At 32.8% G+C, this 19,803-nt stretch overlaps 1 protein-coding gene across 1 annotated transcript in view; it reads right to left on the bottom strand.

Annotated features, from left to right (window-relative positions):
* TTC21B (tetratricopeptide repeat domain 21B) overlaps window positions 1-19,803 on the bottom strand; it is a 100,018-nt gene that overhangs the window by 16,078 nt on the left and 64,137 nt on the right. Inside the window, exons 22-25 of the mRNA XM_012544768.1 lie at window positions 14,860-14,941; window positions 4,128-4,278; window positions 3,735-3,896; window positions 1,109-1,304 (exon numbers count right to left, since the gene is read on the bottom strand). Coding sequence (XP_012400222.1) covers window positions 1,109-1,304; window positions 3,735-3,896; window positions 4,128-4,278; window positions 14,860-14,941 — 591 coding nt within the window. The remainder of the gene's footprint in view (window positions 1-1,108; window positions 1,305-3,734; window positions 3,897-4,127; window positions 4,279-14,859; window positions 14,942-19,803) is intronic.

Raw genomic sequence — 19,803 nt, 5'->3', positions numbered from 1 at the left:
ATACCTTGTCTTTGTTTAAGCTAGAATCAAAGATTAGTGTGATTATGAAATAGAGTTTTGAAAGTGGAGCCTTCTGGGAAAGGCCCAATCATGTAACTAATAATGGATTCTCTGTGACATTCAGGACTTTCTCTCAAAGTCTGGTGCTTTCCTAGGGCACTAAAAGTAGTATTTAAGCAACATAAAAATATTTGTGGTACATTTAAGGAACATTCAGTTGCTTCAGTGACAAAGTATCTTGCTACAAATAAAAAAAAATCAGTGAGAGTCCAGAAGTCCAATTGAAGAGAGCAAATTACTAGTTTTCAGTGGTCAGCAATGAGAAAAAATAGTACAAAATGGAGTATGTTTGGAGTTAGCTGTCAGCTGAAAGGAATAACTAGTATTTCCTCTGTCATTTTCACACAAAGACAAGAAATGTGATAGTGTGGCTAAAGGGAGAAATAAAACACCATTAACAAAGGAAGTTGTTTTTGTTTTACCTTAGAATTGGGGAGAAGTTGGTATAGACTAAAAAGGAAAATGAGTAATTCCCTCTTTTAAGGAAAAAAAAAAGACAGTTGAAATCTTCCTAGCAAAGAAGAAAGTATGAAGAACTGAAGGTAAAAATCAGTTTCCTATGGTTAGAATTTATGTCGCATTCCTATACAAACAAGTCATTATTTGCATAACTGACAAGCAATATATTCACACACTGTCAACACTGTACCTATTTAGCCTCAGAGTTGGAAATATTCCAAGTTTACAAGCTTGATAAGCTTGGATACCTTGCAGCAGCTAAATCTTTTTTCTCAGTGAGTCAAACTAGGACACCTTTATAATCTGGAAATTCTCCAGAGGATTCATTGGCAGTTGTCCTCTGAATTAATTCCTGTTCTTTGTAACCTAACTGCAACTCCTAAAGAACATTCCTATGAATGATAGTTCTACACATAGACCCATTATCTTCTGAAGTAGGGGTTGGCTGTGTGAATTTTTTGCCAAACGGATATTTATTTAATAAGTGCCAAGGATTGATTTTTGGAAATAAACAATTATTCAAAATACACATTTCTGTAATACTTTTGAAAGAAAATATCTGTGTACTAAATAAAAGAAAACTACTAACCTCTGAAGTTGCTATATCAGTGAAGGTATTTAATGCTCGCTCAACATTGGCTTTCTGCTTGGTTGCCATTAGGCAATAGTTCTCCATTATTCGAAGTTGTGTCTGACCTTGGACTGTCTGAGGCTTTAGTTCTTTGAGGAGCTTTTCAGCTGTTTGCACAGCTAATCGCACAGATTCTTGCTTCGCAGTAGAATTTCTATATAAAGAAACAAATGGCAGCTAGAACACTGGCCCTAACGTGAGGAGGACCTGAGTTCAAATCCAGCCTCAGACATTTAACACTTCCTTGATGTGTGACCTGAGAAAGTCACTTAATCTCAATTGCCTCATTCCCCAAAAAGAAACAAATAATATAACTCTATATACATAAACACACATACACACATATACTCCAATCACTCCCTCCTGATTATTAAATAAGGGAGATTATTTTAAGTGGCCTTGTTTTAAAAAAACAGGTCACTTAATTCTTTTCCTAATATAAAGGAGATAGTAAAGAATAATCAACATTTTAAAAAAGACAAGATGAACCTAGTTTTTAATTAGAGAATGTTCATCAATTCTGATTTCTTATGGAATAAAAGGAAACTTTACATGATATTTGTATACATGGTAATGTTCTTGTGTTATTAATGTTCGTTTAGCAGAAGTTATAAATTAATGAAATTAGCAAGCAATATTATTAACATGGAAATGATAGGATAAATATTTGTAAAAATGGTAAATTTCCTCATACTGTGACATTGTCAAATGACTATTTTATAAATAAAATTTATTAAAATTACTCTTGAAAAATGCCAGTAGGCACCAAACCCAATAAATATTTTTCAGTCCTCATTCTGTTCTGTCCAGTATTTAACCCTGTTAAAATACCCTTCACCCCCTTTGTTAAACTTTTTTTCTTTTTATTTCTGGTGACATTACCCAATCCAGGTTTTCTACCTTTCTGATTACTTTCTTGTTTGTTTGTTTTTCCACCCTTCTGTTTTTCTTCATTGTTTGCTTTAACTAAGGCTTGGTTCTTGACTTTTTGTTTTTTGCTCTAAACTCTGCATTAGGGGATCTCAAAAGGACTCATTTACTCTTACAACTTTAATTATAATTTATATGCAGATGAAAATCAAAATGCTATAACCTCTTTTTTAAAGGGTTCTGATTCTGCATTTACATTTAGTTATTGTACATTTCCATTTGGATGTTACATCACATGTAACATTATGCCCTCTCATACATATGTGAGATATATATATACTTTCCCTTCCACTGTCAAGGCTATGGTCTTAAAAAGTCTTTACCATCTCATGACTTGAGTACTAAAATAACCACTTAATTGTTTTCCTTATTTTCAATCTTCAAACTAACATGCATATTATTATCAGATTAAATTTTCTAAAAACACTGTTTTTATCCTATTATTTTCCTGCTCCTAGAATTCCCTGTCCTGCTAGTTAATGGATAATTTTCTATGTCTCCAACCTGACTTTTCAATCTAATTTCCTATTATTATTTTTCTTCCTCCCTGGTTTATTTTAACCAGGCTGATCTGGTTGCATTTCCCTAAACAAGGCTTCAGTCTACTCATTTGTGTGTCTTTGTCATTTCCCTCACTTGAACTAACTTTCTAAATCCTACTTATCCTCCAAAGTCCAGTTCAAGTCTACATTCTGAACTCACTTTTTGTCTTTAGTTTTATTTGGGTAATAATTGTTATCTTGCGATGTTACTAAGTTATTTCATGGATGTTAGAATTTATCCTTCAACTGGATGAGAGATTCCCTGTTGTAGAACTGAAAACACATGATAATCAGCATTTGTATATTGATATTTGGCTACTATGTAGGTAAGAATGCATTAAAAAATTCAGCAATTTATTCTGCATTTATTCCAAACTAATTAAATCTATTTCAACCCAACATATGATTGAATGCCAACTACGTATAAGGTAGTATGCTCAGTGATACAGGGGATGAAAGACATATATTTCACAGTAACTTCTTCAAGTAATTTATAATCGAATAGGCAGATAACAAAATCACAAAGAATTATAATACAAGTCAAAAGAAACTAAATCTAAAGAGATAAAAAAACACATGAGAGTTCTGAGTTCATACTGTAGTGGGGGTAGGAATTAAAGGATCAAGAGATGCCATTTAGGAAGATACTTGGAAGAGATATTGGCAGAAAGAACATAAATAAAGATGTGAAGAGATGAGAGCTCAAAATACTCAGCAAGTTCAGTTTAACTGAAATGTAGAGTACTAAAAAGTTAAATGGTAAGAAATAGGGCCAAAGAAACAAATCTGAATTCCAGGCTGAGTTCTGGATTTTATTCTATAGGCAATGGGAACCACTTCAGACTTCTGAACAAGTGAATACCAGGATTAGAGCTGTCCTTTGGGAAGATGAATCTGGTAGTGACAGCTAATTTTTATAATTATAGTCTGGTTCTCATTCAGTGAAATTCTAACTTCTTTCTCTTCTCTGTTCTAAAAACCAAAAGGTCAATTATGTAGTTGAGACTAGTCTGTAGTGCTCTTACTAGAACTTTACTTTTCCTAGTACATTGATTATATACCTCTCTCTTAAACAAACTGTTAAAAATGAAAAGTGATAGATTGTGACTTACCCTAAGTCTCCATCCAGATTTTCAAATACTTCACCTCCTACAGTTTCATTATCTGGGTTCAAACAGATTTCTATCATGTTATAAACAGCATTTTGACCCCAGTCACTGTCTTTCCGAGCTTTATTAAAATGTCGAAGTGCCTCATTTGGTTCTCCAGTATACCTTGGTAGGGTTAAAAACAACAACCACAAAGTATTTATTGTTTTTTTCCTTCATGTAGATAACTACTATATTTAAACTTTCAATTAATTTTCTATATTTGTATCAAATATATAGTATAAGAACATTTCACAATGTTCAGATTGTGAAATAAAAAGGTAAGTTTCAGTTTGACACAATGGTAGAATTAAACAAAACTGTTATATGGGAAATTTATTTACCAAATTAATTTACCAAAGATAAAGTCCTCTACAGTATTGAAATCCTGGCTCCATTTTGGCTCTGGCACTATATTTCTCAGCCATCAAAAGAAACCTTGGAACATCTTCAAATTTTCCAGCTCTTCTTAGTAAATCAATTAAGCGAGATAGAGTTGTATAATTATCTGGCAACACATAATATTTAAGATTTGAACAAAATGGTAAATGAAATTTTAAACATAATTGAAAATATATTTCCTTCTTTTCCCCCAATAGTATTTTACTTTTCCTAATACATATAAAGATAGTTTTCAACATTCATTTCTGTAAGAATTTGTATTCCAAATTTTTGCTCCCTCCCCAAGATAGCAAGCAATCTGATATATAGGTAAACATGTACAATCTTTCTAAACATATTTAAAGTATATTTCAAAGGTAAACATGAAAGCTTATATTATGATGGGTGGATAAAAATGTATTATTGGATTATTGGATGAACCACTGGATGAGAACTAAGTATATTGGTGGTTAGTCTGATCTTGGCAGTCTATACCATCAAATCTGAAAGATAACATTTTTTGGGATTTGTTATTAATTCCTCTTCTAGGACCACTGGCATCTAAGTATATGAGCCATATTTTATTCTAAAATAATTCCTAAATATTTCCATGCTACATAATTCAATATCTATGTGCCGCATCACTTTTGATCTCCAAGTTCTCTTTTATATAATTATGTGAATGTATTCATGTATTTATGTTTAGCACAGAATTATAAATGCAAATATATTTTAAAATTTACACTGAGAGGAAAGATAGGGATGCTTGTTGTCTAGAAAGGGTTTGATAGGTAATTTAGCTGAAGATGATGATATCTGATAGCTGGCAAACTAAGAGTTTTATTTCCTTATTTTCTTTCAGACATGTACATACAAAGTATACAAAGACAGCTGATAAATGTAATCGACATTTTAGTAGGTTTTCTCTTCCTTCCTTCCTTCTTTCCTTTCTTCCTTCCTTCCTTTCTTCCTTCCTTCCTTCCTTCCTTCCTTCCTTCCTTCCTTCCTTCCTTCCTTCCTTCCTTTCACAATCATGGTCTGAATTCTCTACATAAAAGAATTAACTTTGTTTTCTGAATATAACAAATTTTCATTCCCAAGAAACTTTTCTTGATTACTGACATTTTTGATGACTATACTTTTATTTAGTGCATTCAAATTTTTTTTTTTTTGCATTTCTTCACCTAAACATAAAAATCTTATACAAGATAAATTAGCACTCAACCTTATTATGTTTTGCAATCCTTAAGTTTTCTTCATTTGTGCATGTTGTGTATCTCTGGCTAAATTAAGTAGAAGATCACTGTTACAATCCTTACAAAGTGGTAAATTACTAGAGTTGATAGAAACAATGCTTATGTAATTGGTTCACACCTTTGGAGTTCACACCTTTGGGAGAGTTTACACATTAGAGATCACACCTTTAAGAGAGTTTACACATTAGAGGTCACACTTTAGAGTTCACACCTGTAGAGAGCTTATATAAGCTAGAAGCCTCCAGGAAGAGGAGGAGACTTTGGGAGATTCACAAGTCAAGAGTCAGTTGAAGAGATGAGAGCCAGAATTCAGTCGGGAGAGGAGAACCAAGATTCAGAGGGATCTGGAGGTGACAAAAGACAAGCTGCAAGAGCTCTTGGAACCAAGGAGGGAGAGAGGTCTCTAAGAAAACTAACCGAGCTATTTTGGAAGAGACAATAAAAGATTTGAACTTTTATCAGCTGGCTGCATTTGGAGTGATTACTTTGAACTGAAACTAAGATTGCCTCCAGAAAACCTCTCCAAGAAACCTGCTTCCCAGAGAACCATTATATTTTAGAAAAAAGAAGAACATTATAGATCACATCTACTTTTGTATAAGTACCTTGTACAATATAGTAATACAGAGATGATCCATGAACATAACTGACTGACCTGGTCTAGAGTGAAGGGTTTCTTTGCCATTTTTAAATGTAATGAATCCCTATTTGGCAATCTGGTGAAGTCTATGAACTACTACTTAGACTATTTTTTAATGCATAAAATAGCACAACATAATAATACATAGTATAACAAAGGAAACTAACTTCATTGAAATCCCAAAATCATGGAACCCCTTAAATCTATACATAGAGGCTTTGGATCTATAGATTCAAAGTTAAGACCTATGGTATAGAAGATCTTATTAGTCCTGGTGATTCTTTTAATTTGAATTCTAAGCTGGATATTCCATGATGATGACAAATATCTTTGGTAAACATACATCTCCCTCTTTTATGTCTCACATGATATAAATAATCAGAGGTCAAATAAGGTTATACTTGTTAGGTCTTTCAGTGACTGTTGTATAATTATGACCTATATGGGAGACATTTTGTTGCAAAAAAAAATTCTTAATGTGATCTTTTATTCTACAAAGTAAATACTTTTTAGCCAATTATCAATAAGCACTATAGGAATTTATATTTTTAAAAATTTAAGTCAGTTGTTCACTTGTTAAGATATTGGTGGTTACAGAATATTTTTTCGTAAAAGCACTCCTGTTTTCTCCTCATAATTTCATCAAGGATGTTATGTATATATGATCTTTATATACATACAGCTTATTCCCATAACATTTTGTAGTGGTGGATCACATAAAAGGCAATGAGAGATGCTTATGCATGGCAGATATGGATATAATGTTACCTACTCCTCCCCAAGAATTGCACAAGAAAAGTAGCGTAAGGCTGAGGTGTATTAGGTGGATCCCATGTGAAGGTTTTATAGGAGGACATACACAAAATAATCACATACAAATAAGAGATCATAGATTCAATGAAGATTCAAAGAAAAATTGTAACTATCAAGTTAAGAGGTCAGTTAGTTAAACATTTATTATACAAATGGCAAATGTTTTAGGAATATTATGACCTCTTGGGAGGAGCCAGCACTAATCTACAGGTGATAAGGCCATATAGATGATAAGGCCATATGTAGGTGATAAGGCCACATTCCTAAGACTGCCTTAACCTTGAATAGGCAGATATCTAGGCATCTCCTAATCACATCCTGGAGCTTCCTATGTGACCAAAGACACCTGGTCAGCTCATCCTTTGGCGGGAAACCAATCCTTTGTCTAGGACCCCCACCCTGTACTGAGTTTGTGCAACCCTGCTTCCTTTCCTATTGCTATAAATACCTGTACTATTGCACTCATTAAAACGAGGCTTGATCAGAATATTTTGTCTTGCCTCCCCTCCTGCGCCTCCCCTGTCTCTTGCTCTTGTCTCTCTTCTTCCAGGGTCCACACACTCTGCCTTGCAGGACGAGGCAACCTCTGATTATTATAGCTACTTCATTAGATTGTGAACTCCTTGAAGGCAGGGACTATCTTTTGTTTCTTTTTGTATCCCCAGTATTAAGCACATTGCTATTATTTTGGATAGTAGACAGTCTTGATTTCAAGAGTTTCTGCCTATCTTCATTTTTACTTACTCTACGATTCTGCCATGCTTAGGCCCTTAGCTTTCCTGTGGTGTGACAAATATCATTAGGGTTTTTAATGGATAATCATATAGTACTCTTTATGAAGAGATTTGTTTCTAGGGGTCCTTAAGTGATTTACTCTCTGAATTCTAGATTATGTGAAATCACTGATATTTCAAATCAACCCAAACTCTAGTTTCCTGAATTACTACAGCCTTAGAATAAACAATGTGTAATAGTGAAAGAGCATTGGATATATACTTAGAAGAGCTGGACTTGAGTTAGTAAGTGCCTTTGCCACTTACTAACTAGCCATTTTGTTTGAATAAATTACTCTATCACCAAGTTTACTTAATTTTTTCATAGATTAAATAAAAACTCAAACTGCATGTTGTTACAATTTCAACCTAACGACACTGAAATTTTAGATTTAATTTAACAACTAACCATGTCTGCAAAGTACTATGAATATTTTCTCATCTGACCTTCACAACAACCATACAAAATTGGTAGTTCAAATAAGATCTTAAATTTACATATAAGCAAATGGAATTGTGAAAAAAAGCTATTAAATATTGTTGACATGGTGTTTGTTGCTGTTAGATGGTGTGCTGAAGAAAGGAAAGCTCTTAGCCAACAAGAATATCAGATAGAAAATATATTAGAAACAGTTAAGTAGCTGGAGAAAGGCAAAATGGATAGAAATTGCCTGGGATGAACAGGGATGAATAGTTTGTAAACTTTTAAAATCCTAGTAAATAAATGTTATATTTATTTACAAATGAGTATTAACAAAAAATATATGTTTCATGTCTCTCACATTATAGGGTAAGTTGCCCAACATAGAAAAATATTAAAATTGCTCTTTCTGAAATTTAATAAGATCATTTCTTTGCATGTTGGAAGATTCTAGGTATTAGAGAAAACAATTCTCCTCTCCCCCAAGAAAACTTAAAATTTACTTAATCATTGATTCAGACTTACTGAATCAAAAAAACGGATAGATGCCTAGAGAAAAGTGTTTAGATTAAAGACTATTTATATACTATATTCTCCAAAGAATACAAGTTCCTTAGATAGGTATCAACAGCATCTTTCATGAGGGAACTTCTGTTTATCTTGTGCAATTCTTATCTATATTCTCTCATAAGATTGCCACAGAGGGTCCACCCAATGTGCTAGAAGCCTTTCAAAGATATCAGTGATACAGGAAATAAATAATTAGGGAAGTGGAGATTAAAACAATGAAATGGTTGGTATTGAGCTTTGTTCCTTATTAATATATGTTGTAGCTGTACATTTTCATGACTGATGATAGAAGACATTAATAATGACCTATTTTGCTCTTTCTTATCTCTATAAATTTTTTATAAAAAGGATCAATGTATTAATGATGAAAACATGACAAAGGGCTAGGCTTTCATGGATTAATTTTTAAAAATATTTTTATTTTGTTAAATATTTTCCAACTACATGTAAAAAACTTAAATAATCATTTAAAATAATTTGAGTTCCAAATTCTCTCACTCTCTCTATTTATAAAGCAATTTGATATCAATTATACATGTGAAATCATGCAAAACATATTTCCATATTAGTAACACTACAAAAGAAAAAAAATGAAACAAGAAAAATAAAATAAAAAAATTATGGTACATTCTATATTCAGAGTTTATTGGTTCTCTCTGGAACAAGATAATCTCATTATAGGTGCTTTGGAATTGTTTTGGATCATGTTCTTCATCAGAAAAATAGTCTTCTTAAGTGTTTCTTGCTACAGTATTGCTGTTATCATATGCAATGTTACTCTCTGTTCACCTTACTTTGCATGAGTTTGTAAAAACTTTCCTAGATTTTTCTAAAACCACTCTGCTTCTCGTTTTTTACACAACAGTATTTCATCATGATCATATACCATTAGCTAAAGAAGTTTCTTTAGCCATTCTCAAATGATGGGTATGCCCTTTGTGGTGTCCTCTTCTTTTTCTAAAATATGATAGTTCTCTCTGGGAGTAGGTTTCTTGGGGAGGTTTTCTGGAGGCAGCCTTCGTTTCAGTTCCGATCAATAATCACCTCGAACTCAGCCAGGGATTTAAGTACAGTCTTTTATTGTCTCTTACAAAATAGCTCAGTTAATTTTCTTAGAGGCCTATCTCCCTGCTTGTTTCCAAGAGCTCTTGCAGCTTGTCCTTTGTCACCTCCAGCTCTGAATCTTGGTTCTACTCCTCCGAATCCTTTGTTCTGCCCGACTGCAGTCTCTAGCTTGTCAATCTCCCAAACTCACCGATTTCTGGCTTTCAATCTTTTTCATCTGACTTCTCCTGACTGAGCTCAGCTCTTTTTATTCTCTTTTAGAGGTGTAAACTCAAAGATTGACTCCTCCTTCGAGAGTGGGATTATGGGAGGTGTGAATTCACAAAGTTACAAAGTTAACTTTGTGTATCTCCCATACTTGTGAACTCCAATGTGTAAGCTCTAATGTATGAACCAATAAGCATTGTTTCTATCAATTCCAGTGAGTTATCACTAGGATTCTAACACCCTTGATGTTCAATTCTTTGCATACAAAGAGCTTCTAGTAATATTTTTGTAAAAAATGGGTGCTTTTTCATTTTCTATGAGATACAGATCTAGTATTAGTATTTCTGGATCAAAAGGTACTTACAGTATGTAGTCCTTTAGAAGTTAATTCCAAATTGTTCTCCAGAAAGGTTAAACCAATTCGCAACTCTAATAACAGTTATCAGTATCCCTGTTTTTCCAACCCCCATGAAGCATTTATCATTTACTTTTTCTCTCATGTTAGCAAATATGATAGGTGTGAGATGGAATCTCAGAATTGTTTTCATTTGCATTTCTTTGATCAGTGATGATTTAAAGCATTTTTCCATGTGACAACTGAAAGTCTTTTTTTCTTTTTCTTCTAAAAACTGCCTGTTCATTTTCTTTGATCACTTATCAACTGAGGAATAGTCCCTATTTTTATAAATGTCTTATCAAAGAAACTTGTTATAAAAAGGTTCTCCCCCAGTTTCCGTTTTCTTTCTAATTTTGCTGCATTAGTTTTGTTTGTGCATAAGTTTTAATATTTAGTGTTATCAAAATTATTCATTTTACTTTCTGTGAATCTCTCTATTTCATATTTGGTCATAACGTTTCCCTTGTCCATAGATCTTACAGGTACATTTTTTCATGTTCCCCTAATTTACTAAATAATTTATCCATTTTGATCTTACCTTCTTATACGGTATGAGATGTTGGTCTATGCCTAATTTTTGCCAAACAGCTTTCTAGTTTTGCCAGAAATTTTTGTCAAATACTGAGTTTTTTTACTCCAGAAGCTTGGATTTTTAGATTTATCAAACATTATATTACAATTGTCATTTATTGCTTTGCATTGTGCACCAAATGTATTTCACTGATCTGAGACACTATTTCTTAGCTAGTGCCAGACTGTTTTGTTGATTATTGTTATTGTTAAGTCATTTTAGTGGTATCTGACTATTTTTAGTTTCATTTAGGTTTTTTTTTGGCAAAGATACTGGAGTGGTTTTGCCATTTCCTTCTCCAGCTCATTTTACAGATGAGGAATTGAAGTAAACAAGGCTAAGCAACTTTTTCAGGGTCATGTAGCTATTAAGTATAAGATCAGATTTGAACTCAGAAAGATGAGACTTTCTGACTTCAGGCCCGATACTACATATAATAAATACTCTTATCTAGCTGTTTTGTTTTGACGATTACCACTTCACAATATAGTTTGAAATATAGAACTGCTAGACCACCTTTCTCCATATTTCTATTGATAGATTCCCTTGATATTCTCAACCTTTTGTTCTTCTAGCAGAATTGATTTTTTTCTAGTTGTACATAAATAATTTCTTTGATAGTTTGATAAGACACTGAATTAAATAAATCAAGTTAACTAGAATTGTCATTTTTATTATATTTGCTCAGTCTATCCATGAGCAATTAATATTTTCCTCAACCTGTTTAGATCTGACTGTTTTGTGTGAAAATGATTTTATAACTATGTTCAAACAATCCCTGGGTTTGTCTTAACAGGTACATAGATTCTCAAATATTTTATATTGTCTATAGTTACTTTAAATTAATTCTTCTTTCTCACTTTTGCTGATGGGATTTCATCATAGAAATGCTGATGATTTATATATATATATTTTATCCTCCAACTATGCGGAAATTATTAACTGTTTCAACTAGTTTTATAGTTGATTTTTCAGGGTTTTCTGGCATACCATCATATCACCTACCAAGTGACAGTTTCATTATCTCATTGATAATTTTTATTCCTTTAATTTCTTGTTTTTGTTTTACTTTTATAGACAGCATTTCTAGCATAAATGAACTTTTTAGGCTTTGCATTTATCCCTATTAGATAAGGTTTGCTCTTGGTTTTAGATAGCATGAATAATTCATTCCTATGATTTCTAGTGTTTTTAACAGGACTTTCCCTCCATTTAGTGATATAATTGTATAATTTCTGTTATATTTATTACTGATATGATTAATTATACCAAATTTTCCTAATGTTTAACCAGTCTGCATTCATGGTATAAATTCCACACAATCATAGTGTATGCTCTTTGATATCTTGCTGTAATCTCCTTGCCAGTATTTTATTTAAAATGCTGCATTGATATTCCTTAAGGAAATTGGCCTATTTTTTTTTTTTTTTTTTGCTCTCCTTGCTTTAGCTATCAAAATCATATTTATGAAATAAAAAAAAGTTGGGTAGGTGTTGTTTTTTTAAGTTTTCCCATAATTTCTTTACCTCATTTTCCCTCTATGGCTCATTTAATTTTGAAAAAAAATTTTTTGTCCTTTCAGGAATTCCTGGTTGGCAAATCCATAATTTTTCTTTAGGCTTTACTTGGAGCTATTTTGACCTAACTGGCTTCTGAATTTCTTTCTTGGCATTCCCTGTAACCACAATACCTTTTCCCATTTTCCCACCCCATTTCTTGATTTTAAACTATAGGTTAATGTTGGGATCTGTTCCTGGCTTTGGGAGAGGGGCTAGACCACTGTCACTATTGAGATATTTTTTCACATGCTGTTTGGAGAGTTAGTTTGGTGGTTTGGAAGTTTTTGGTGCTTCCAAGTTAGTGTGATCTAGGGAGGGGTGTAGTCACTGTACTCTAGTTCTTACCCAGGAAGGATCACTGATAACTTGGATTATAATCAACACTGTTCCTCAGGATCCCTGATCTACTGGAACTGGAAGTGATATTATTCCTTAGGGATACTGATTCCTTGAGAACAAAAATGATACTGTCCTTCAGCACTTCCATTTTTTCTTAACCCCTGAACTATGGACCTAGAAATGATTATAGGTAATGTAATTTCCAAATAGCATCTGGTCCTCCCTCCAGTAGTAGCATAGGGGTCCCCTATAATCTTTGACTAGTTCCTTTCTATCTCTGACTTGAGAGCTCCTAAAGTTGCTGCCGCTGCTTTTGTTGTTACCACCTGGTTCTAACACAATTGTTTCATTCATTTGGGTTCTGTAGTTTCTACATCTGTCTCACAAATCTCTGCTTTGATCCTAAGTTATCTTGGGCTAGAAGATTGTCTCACTGACCTTTAATTGGTTCTACTACTTCTGGATTTGATTTGAGCCATTATTTAAAAGTTGTTTGACAAGAATGTGGAAGGCCAGAACTCTGGAAAGGTATACTTGAATCAAGGACAGCAAGGTGCTTATAGTTAAATTAAGCACCTATTCAGTGTGATTGATGGAATAATGGTTCTCTAGTTAAACATATACTTAATGTGATATAATGATGTAATCACTCTAGTTGGCATATACTTAGTGTAATATGGTGATGTAATGTTCTACAGTTGGCACATGCTCAGTTGCTGTAGTGATATAACTGTACTGAGGTATTTAAGGGCTGAGAGGATTGGGAACAGAGTCTCAGCCACAGACACAGAGAGGACTCCATCTTTGACCTGCCTCTGGTGGCTCTCCTGTCTTTATCACTTCTCCACTTAAAGACGAAGGCCCATCCGGAGATCCTCCAGAAAGCTAGTTCGGACATTATAAATGTTGGGCAGGATTGGCTGGTGTTTTCTTTATTCCATTTCATTTAGCTCTACTCCCAGAAGTCCTCTCATTGAAGATTTTTTTGAATGGCATGGAGAATATGAGATTCTGCTATATTTACTATGTTAATAATAAACAAAAAAGCAAATCATTTTGCAGAACAAAATGCTATCTTTAAGGCTTTTAAAATACTTTTCCATAAAGCATCTTCCATGTATGTATTAAGATCATACAAGACTCTGATAGATGCGAAAAGAGGTAACATTGTTCAAAGAATGTTTAAAGTGATAATAACAAAAAAGAGTTCAAAAGTTTGCCAAAGGTGTTTCCAATGTCATAGAGAAAGTGTTGCTCAAGGTCCAAATGGGAAAAATTACTCGTGAATAGAGATGTCTCCAAATATTCTTGTATTCCTGTTTTTAAATGGCACTGACCTTATTAAATGAAGCCCCAAAACATTGTACAAATCACAGAGTTCTACAAACACTCAAAACAAATTAAGCTCATAATTCATATAGGAAAACTCAAGCAGGTGAGAAAATAGATGGACAGGCTTTTGAGTTAATATATATACCTTGGATGAATGCTGGCAAGTGGACAATCAACAGGACCCAAAATTTGTAAGAAGAGAAAAATAGGATATATGACATTTGAGAAACTGTTCAAAGTTTTCTATAATCCTGAACTATTCCAAGCCCTTCCTTGCCTAGGGTTGAAAAGTTTATCTTTTCAATAAAGTGTCAGTATTCTCCTGATGATATATAGATTATGGAATGGCATATATGGAGTGCCCCCAGAGAACACAATAAATTCAGGTATAAGCAAGAAGTAAAGTTAATGCCACATACCGTTGTCTAAATACTCAAAAGCATTTTCATTCAGTAAGTACACTATGTGGTATCATTTTCATGCCTCTGAGGTTGTCTATACATTAAAAAAAATTAACTACATTGGTTATACTATCTCAGGATCACATACTGCTTCAATAGGACCTTAGAACAAATAAAAGATTTAGTGGACTTAGCTTCAAACACAAATTGTTTTCAATGACAGAAATTTCACAGTTATGTCTACTAAATATTATCTTAGCAACATTCCAAAACAATTATAATAAAGTATTTATATCTAACATCTACCAGAACAGGAATTTAATACTATTTTCACATTTTGAAAATACATTTAGAAAATATTTACCTGGTTTGCGTTCTAAAAGTTGTTGGAAATGAAATACTGCTTGCTCATAGTCCTGTTTTCTGAACATGAGATCAGCCATCATCTGCAAAAATTAAATGTTAATTGTTCTAAAAATATTGTCACATATTCAAAAGTATTTTCTGAAACACTCGATTTAATAACATGAGAAAACATATCCTGAAAACATGAAGAAAGTACAAAGATCTATGAAAAGGAATCTTTTTTTTTAGTCTACAGGTTACCCTGGAATGATGATTCTAGTTCTCTTTAAAACACAGAAACTTTGCTCTGAAATTAGCATGGGGGAGAGTAATAAAAGATGAAAAGTGAATTCCATTGTTAGCATCAAATTATATTTTCATTAATTAAATGTTTCTAGACTTAATTTAAAAACTCTAATTTAAAAGGGCTGATTGCCTAAAATATTATGTCTTTATGTTTTGCTCTCATATTGTTGAGTCATACGAAACTAAAATGCTTCCCAAAATCGATAGTGGAAATGGAAAAATAGTATTACTATTGGCTACAGTTTTGACAAATATCTTAATAGAATTAAAAATGTATATCCTCATGTGGCACTCTTTTTTTTTTTGTTTGTTTATTTTTAAAAGTGGGCTTGTCTTGTACTTTTCTTCTTAGATATTTCAATAAATTCATCTGGATCACTGAATATACAGATAATAGTGTTTTTGTCTTGAAAGATTGTAGAGAAGAGAAACTTCTTATTTTGTATAGGAGATTGATATCTAAAAAGTTAAAATTTGTCCACTCTCACATGGATAATAAGTGGCAAAAATGAGGCCATGGCAAAAATAAAGCCACTAGTTTCTTTCTTAAAATTCTCAATTTGAATGATGATTGCTTCCTGGATGAGATGGATTGGTATTTTAGAGAGATATGTTGACTTTAGGAATTCCTAGTGCTTTCTTTGTTTAACACTGCTTCAATTATATGATAGTTCTTCTCCAAGTCAGAAGACTGAAGGAGTCCCTGTAGGTCCTCAGAATGTGACAGGGATTGATTTTTCTATAAATACCAAATGTTGTCTCTTACAATTGAGTCCTGATTCTAGGGTCATTCATAAGGTAGACAATTGCTATTAATTTTCTCTGGGGAAATGAGACTCATTAGAGCAGGAAAAAGAGCATTTTTGACTGTTTATTGGCTCTTTGCTTAAGTCCTTTGTGTTTAGAGTTCTTTGCAAGATAAAATAAAACCTATTCAGTATTCAATGTATTGTTAACCTGAGTATTTGTTTTCATGAGAGCTAAAAGCTCTTTTACTTTTTTTTTTCTGCAGAAATCTAGACATGAGCTTATATTATGATATTCCCAAGGGAACTTTGAGTGACATAAGCCAAAGAGAAAATTACTTTTACCTTCTTTCCCCAAACCCTTGCAACAACTGAACCTTGTTTCTGAAAACCCACACATTAGCTCTGGATTACAGGTTTTATCTATTATATCTATCATATCACCTGCAGCTTTCTTTGTATGAACTTCCATACCCAGACCTCTTCCTAAACTCTAAAGAACATAAATCAAAACATCTCTTTTCAAAACATGTATCATTCCTAAAATAATGTAAACAAAACATATAATACTGTATGAAAGTACCATTAAAAATCAAATTGGTTTACTGTATCTGAATTTTAGTTTCTAATATGTGAAAGTGGCCTAAGTATCCCTTTGTGCAAGAACAATTTAATGCTGAAAAGATAAGTAAAGATTGTATCATTATTCAATGTTCTGGAATATCTAACTAAAAGACCCATGTATATCTCACAGTTATGAAGGCAAAAAAAAAAAAATGTTTGAATGAAGGAATACCGCAGATAAAATACTCTGGTGAATAAGCAAAATATTCTGCCAACATGATATATGAACAATTTTTAAACCAGGCAGCATAAACAGACTCTGAGACTTCAGAGTTTAGATACTAGTTCTTATTCAAATAGATTAGATTATATGAGAGTCAACAAAATCAGATGAGAATTTATCTGTTAAGCTATAGAAACTTTGGGTGTATTTTAAATCCAAACTCCTGAAATTAAATTCTGAGAAGAAAAGACATGATAATAATGATAGCTAACATTTATATGACATCTACTATGTGCTACTGTACTAAAAACTTTTTATTATCTCATTTGATTCTCATGGGAGGTGGTTACTATTATTATATCCATTTGACAGATAAGGAAATTAAGGCAAATCAAAATTCAGTGACTTGCCTATGCTCACACAGGATTCTGGTCCCAATGCACTATACATTGATCTGCCTACCTATTTTAGAAGTACATCTTTCTATTCTACTTGAAAGGTCAACAAATATTGTTTTCTAAACATAAATTTAGTGATACTAGTACAATTGTATTTATTCTTCAAAGAATAAACATCAGTTTTTGATTATTATTAGAGTTAACTAATGAGACTATAACATCAAGTTTTTACATTACTCATTTAACTGTGATACATTTTTCTGATTAATGATAAGAATGGTTTCAATCTTTGCAATGTAGGTAACTCCTTCCAATGTTGCAGACTCTAAAAACACACACATCTTACTTGAATCTTGTTTAAGATCTTCTGTAATTCTTCAGCAGGGGTCCACCAATTTCCTGGAGATCTTCCTCTAGATCTTGATAAGCATGTGGGTCAGCTGTCATCCCTCACTATAAGTTTTGCCTTTTCTGGTTACACCTTTATCTTTGGCACCATCCTTTACAGAATGTCTACACAATTCTTTTAGCAACACACTGTGACTCAGTCATATTCATGTATCTTTACAATGCCCTTTGGTTGGTCTGTGATTTTCATTCCTATAAACTGAATCAAACCATGGCACCAGATAAATGCTGACATTTTAAAAGATGGGCTTTTGTTTCAGAGAGAGCACTGAAATCTTTAAAAGTATGAATTTCCCCAATGTTATCCCAAGCACTATCTTTCTTTCCATTCTGGAGGCAGTTTATTGTCCAATCAGGATATTTATGTTGATTAAAAAACCTCTAGGAGTTGTTCAGTTAAAAGCAAAAGAAAATATAGATAACAGGCATCCTTTATTTGCAAACTTTTTACTGTAGAAAGCCAATTTTTTTGAATGAATCATGCCAGATTCATTTTATATCATTTGAAGTAAGGTGGTTATAATAACAGAAAAAACAAACAAACAAACAAAACCTTGACAGAGCATGGAAATGAAAGAAAAAAAAGACAAAATTTAGCAGGAATAAATATACCATTCCCTAATGGTATAGATAAAATTTATTTAATTTTAATAAAATATTATAAGTCTCTCATACTGTTTGTGTGGAAAAGAGGGAGAGATAAAGCCTAGACTCTAGTATAATTATATGTGTTCAATGAGTATTTTTAGTATTATATGTATTCCATAATTGTTAGAATGTCTGAACCTGGAGAAAGTTACTAAAGATGTGATTCAAACTGGGAAAGAGGTCTGCAGGAAAATGTCCTATAGATTGGTGCTTGGTTTTGTGTGGTTTCAGATTTCTATCAATGACTTAAATATAGGGATGACAAGGTTATTCAATTTACAGATGAACTAAAGCTGGGAGTGATAACTAAAAACAATTAAGTGGCAGCTGGGATTAAAAAAAAAACAACAAAAAAAAACCTTGACAGAGCATGGAAATGAAAAAAAAAAAAAGGCAAAATTCAGCAGGAATAAATATAAAAGTCTTATTCTTGAGAATAAAGAAAACAATGTCACAAGAGTAAAATGGGAGAGGCACTGCAAGACAATACAGCTAAAAATACATAGAGGGTGTAGTGTCCTTTAAATTTGATATGAGTCAACAAGATAATATGAAAGAAAGCTAAAGCAATTAGTTTACATGAAAGTAGATATGGTTTCTAGGAATAAAGAGGTAACAGTTCTTTTGATTTGTTTCTAGGCAATGTTTGGAATATTGTATTCAGTTCTGGATGCTCTATTTTAGAAAATACATTCCAAAATTTCCAAAAGCCAGCAGTAAGAGTCATGTGATCTTTAGTAGTGACGTGCTATCTCCGTCATTTTTTCCTTCATGCTATATGCAGAGTAATCCAAGAAAGAAAGAAATGTTTTGGCTGGAGAAGAAAGGATTTAGTATTCTCTAAGTACTTGAAAGGCTATATCTGGAAGAAGTTTCTGCTTGACCCCAAAAGGTAGATCTAAGAATAATACAAAAAGGAAAAGGTAGGCTTGATGGAGGTGAAAACTTCTTCATAATTTGAGATATAAGAGAGGTGGAATAGGCCGACTTAGGAGAGATGTCTATTTTTCACTGGAGGTCTCCAAGCAAAGACTGAATGATCACTTGTTTGTTATGTTGTAGAACTGATTTGTCAAACAGGAGTGCCATGACACTCCTGAGTGCAGCCTGAATCAAATTAAAATGTAACTGGGAAATATTTAACCACAACAAAAAAAGTCCAATAGAATACAGATAATGTCTGTAATGTAGTTTTCATTACACATTCTCCAGGGATCCTTCTCTATACTTTAGTGGCTCCTATTTCTATCTCAGTTTGACACCACTGTTGTAGAAGACATTTTTTTTTTTTAAATCAAATATGGGTTGAACTGACTGGCAACTGAGACAAAATTTTAATTCTGAAATTTTGTTTCAAAATTTCCTTTTTAATTTTTTGTCAAGATTGTATTTACTACTAGAGAAATTAAATCATATCAATCATTAGTGACTAAAAAAGGAACTTACATTAAGAGTATTAACATTTAAATTAATGTTTATAGGTTGTCTAAAATGGTGCAACTTTTAGCAATTTACTACCATTGCCAAAGATCTCTTACTGTATCCAAGGCCAACTCTGTCATCTTGATCTATATTTCCCCCCTAGAGTCAGATGCCTTTGGAGAAGAAAGTGAGGCAGGTGACCTTGAACAGCCCTTCTTTACTTAAATCCAATTCACTTGTATGCCATG

This window comes from Sarcophilus harrisii, chromosome 3 (assembly GCF_902635505.1).
Source record: "Sarcophilus harrisii chromosome 3, mSarHar1.11, whole genome shotgun sequence".
Lineage (NCBI taxonomy): Eukaryota > Metazoa > Chordata > Mammalia > Dasyuromorphia > Dasyuridae > Sarcophilus > Sarcophilus harrisii.
The sequence above is the reverse complement of the archived record's forward strand: the minus strand, read 5'-3'. Positions and strand labels throughout refer to the sequence as shown.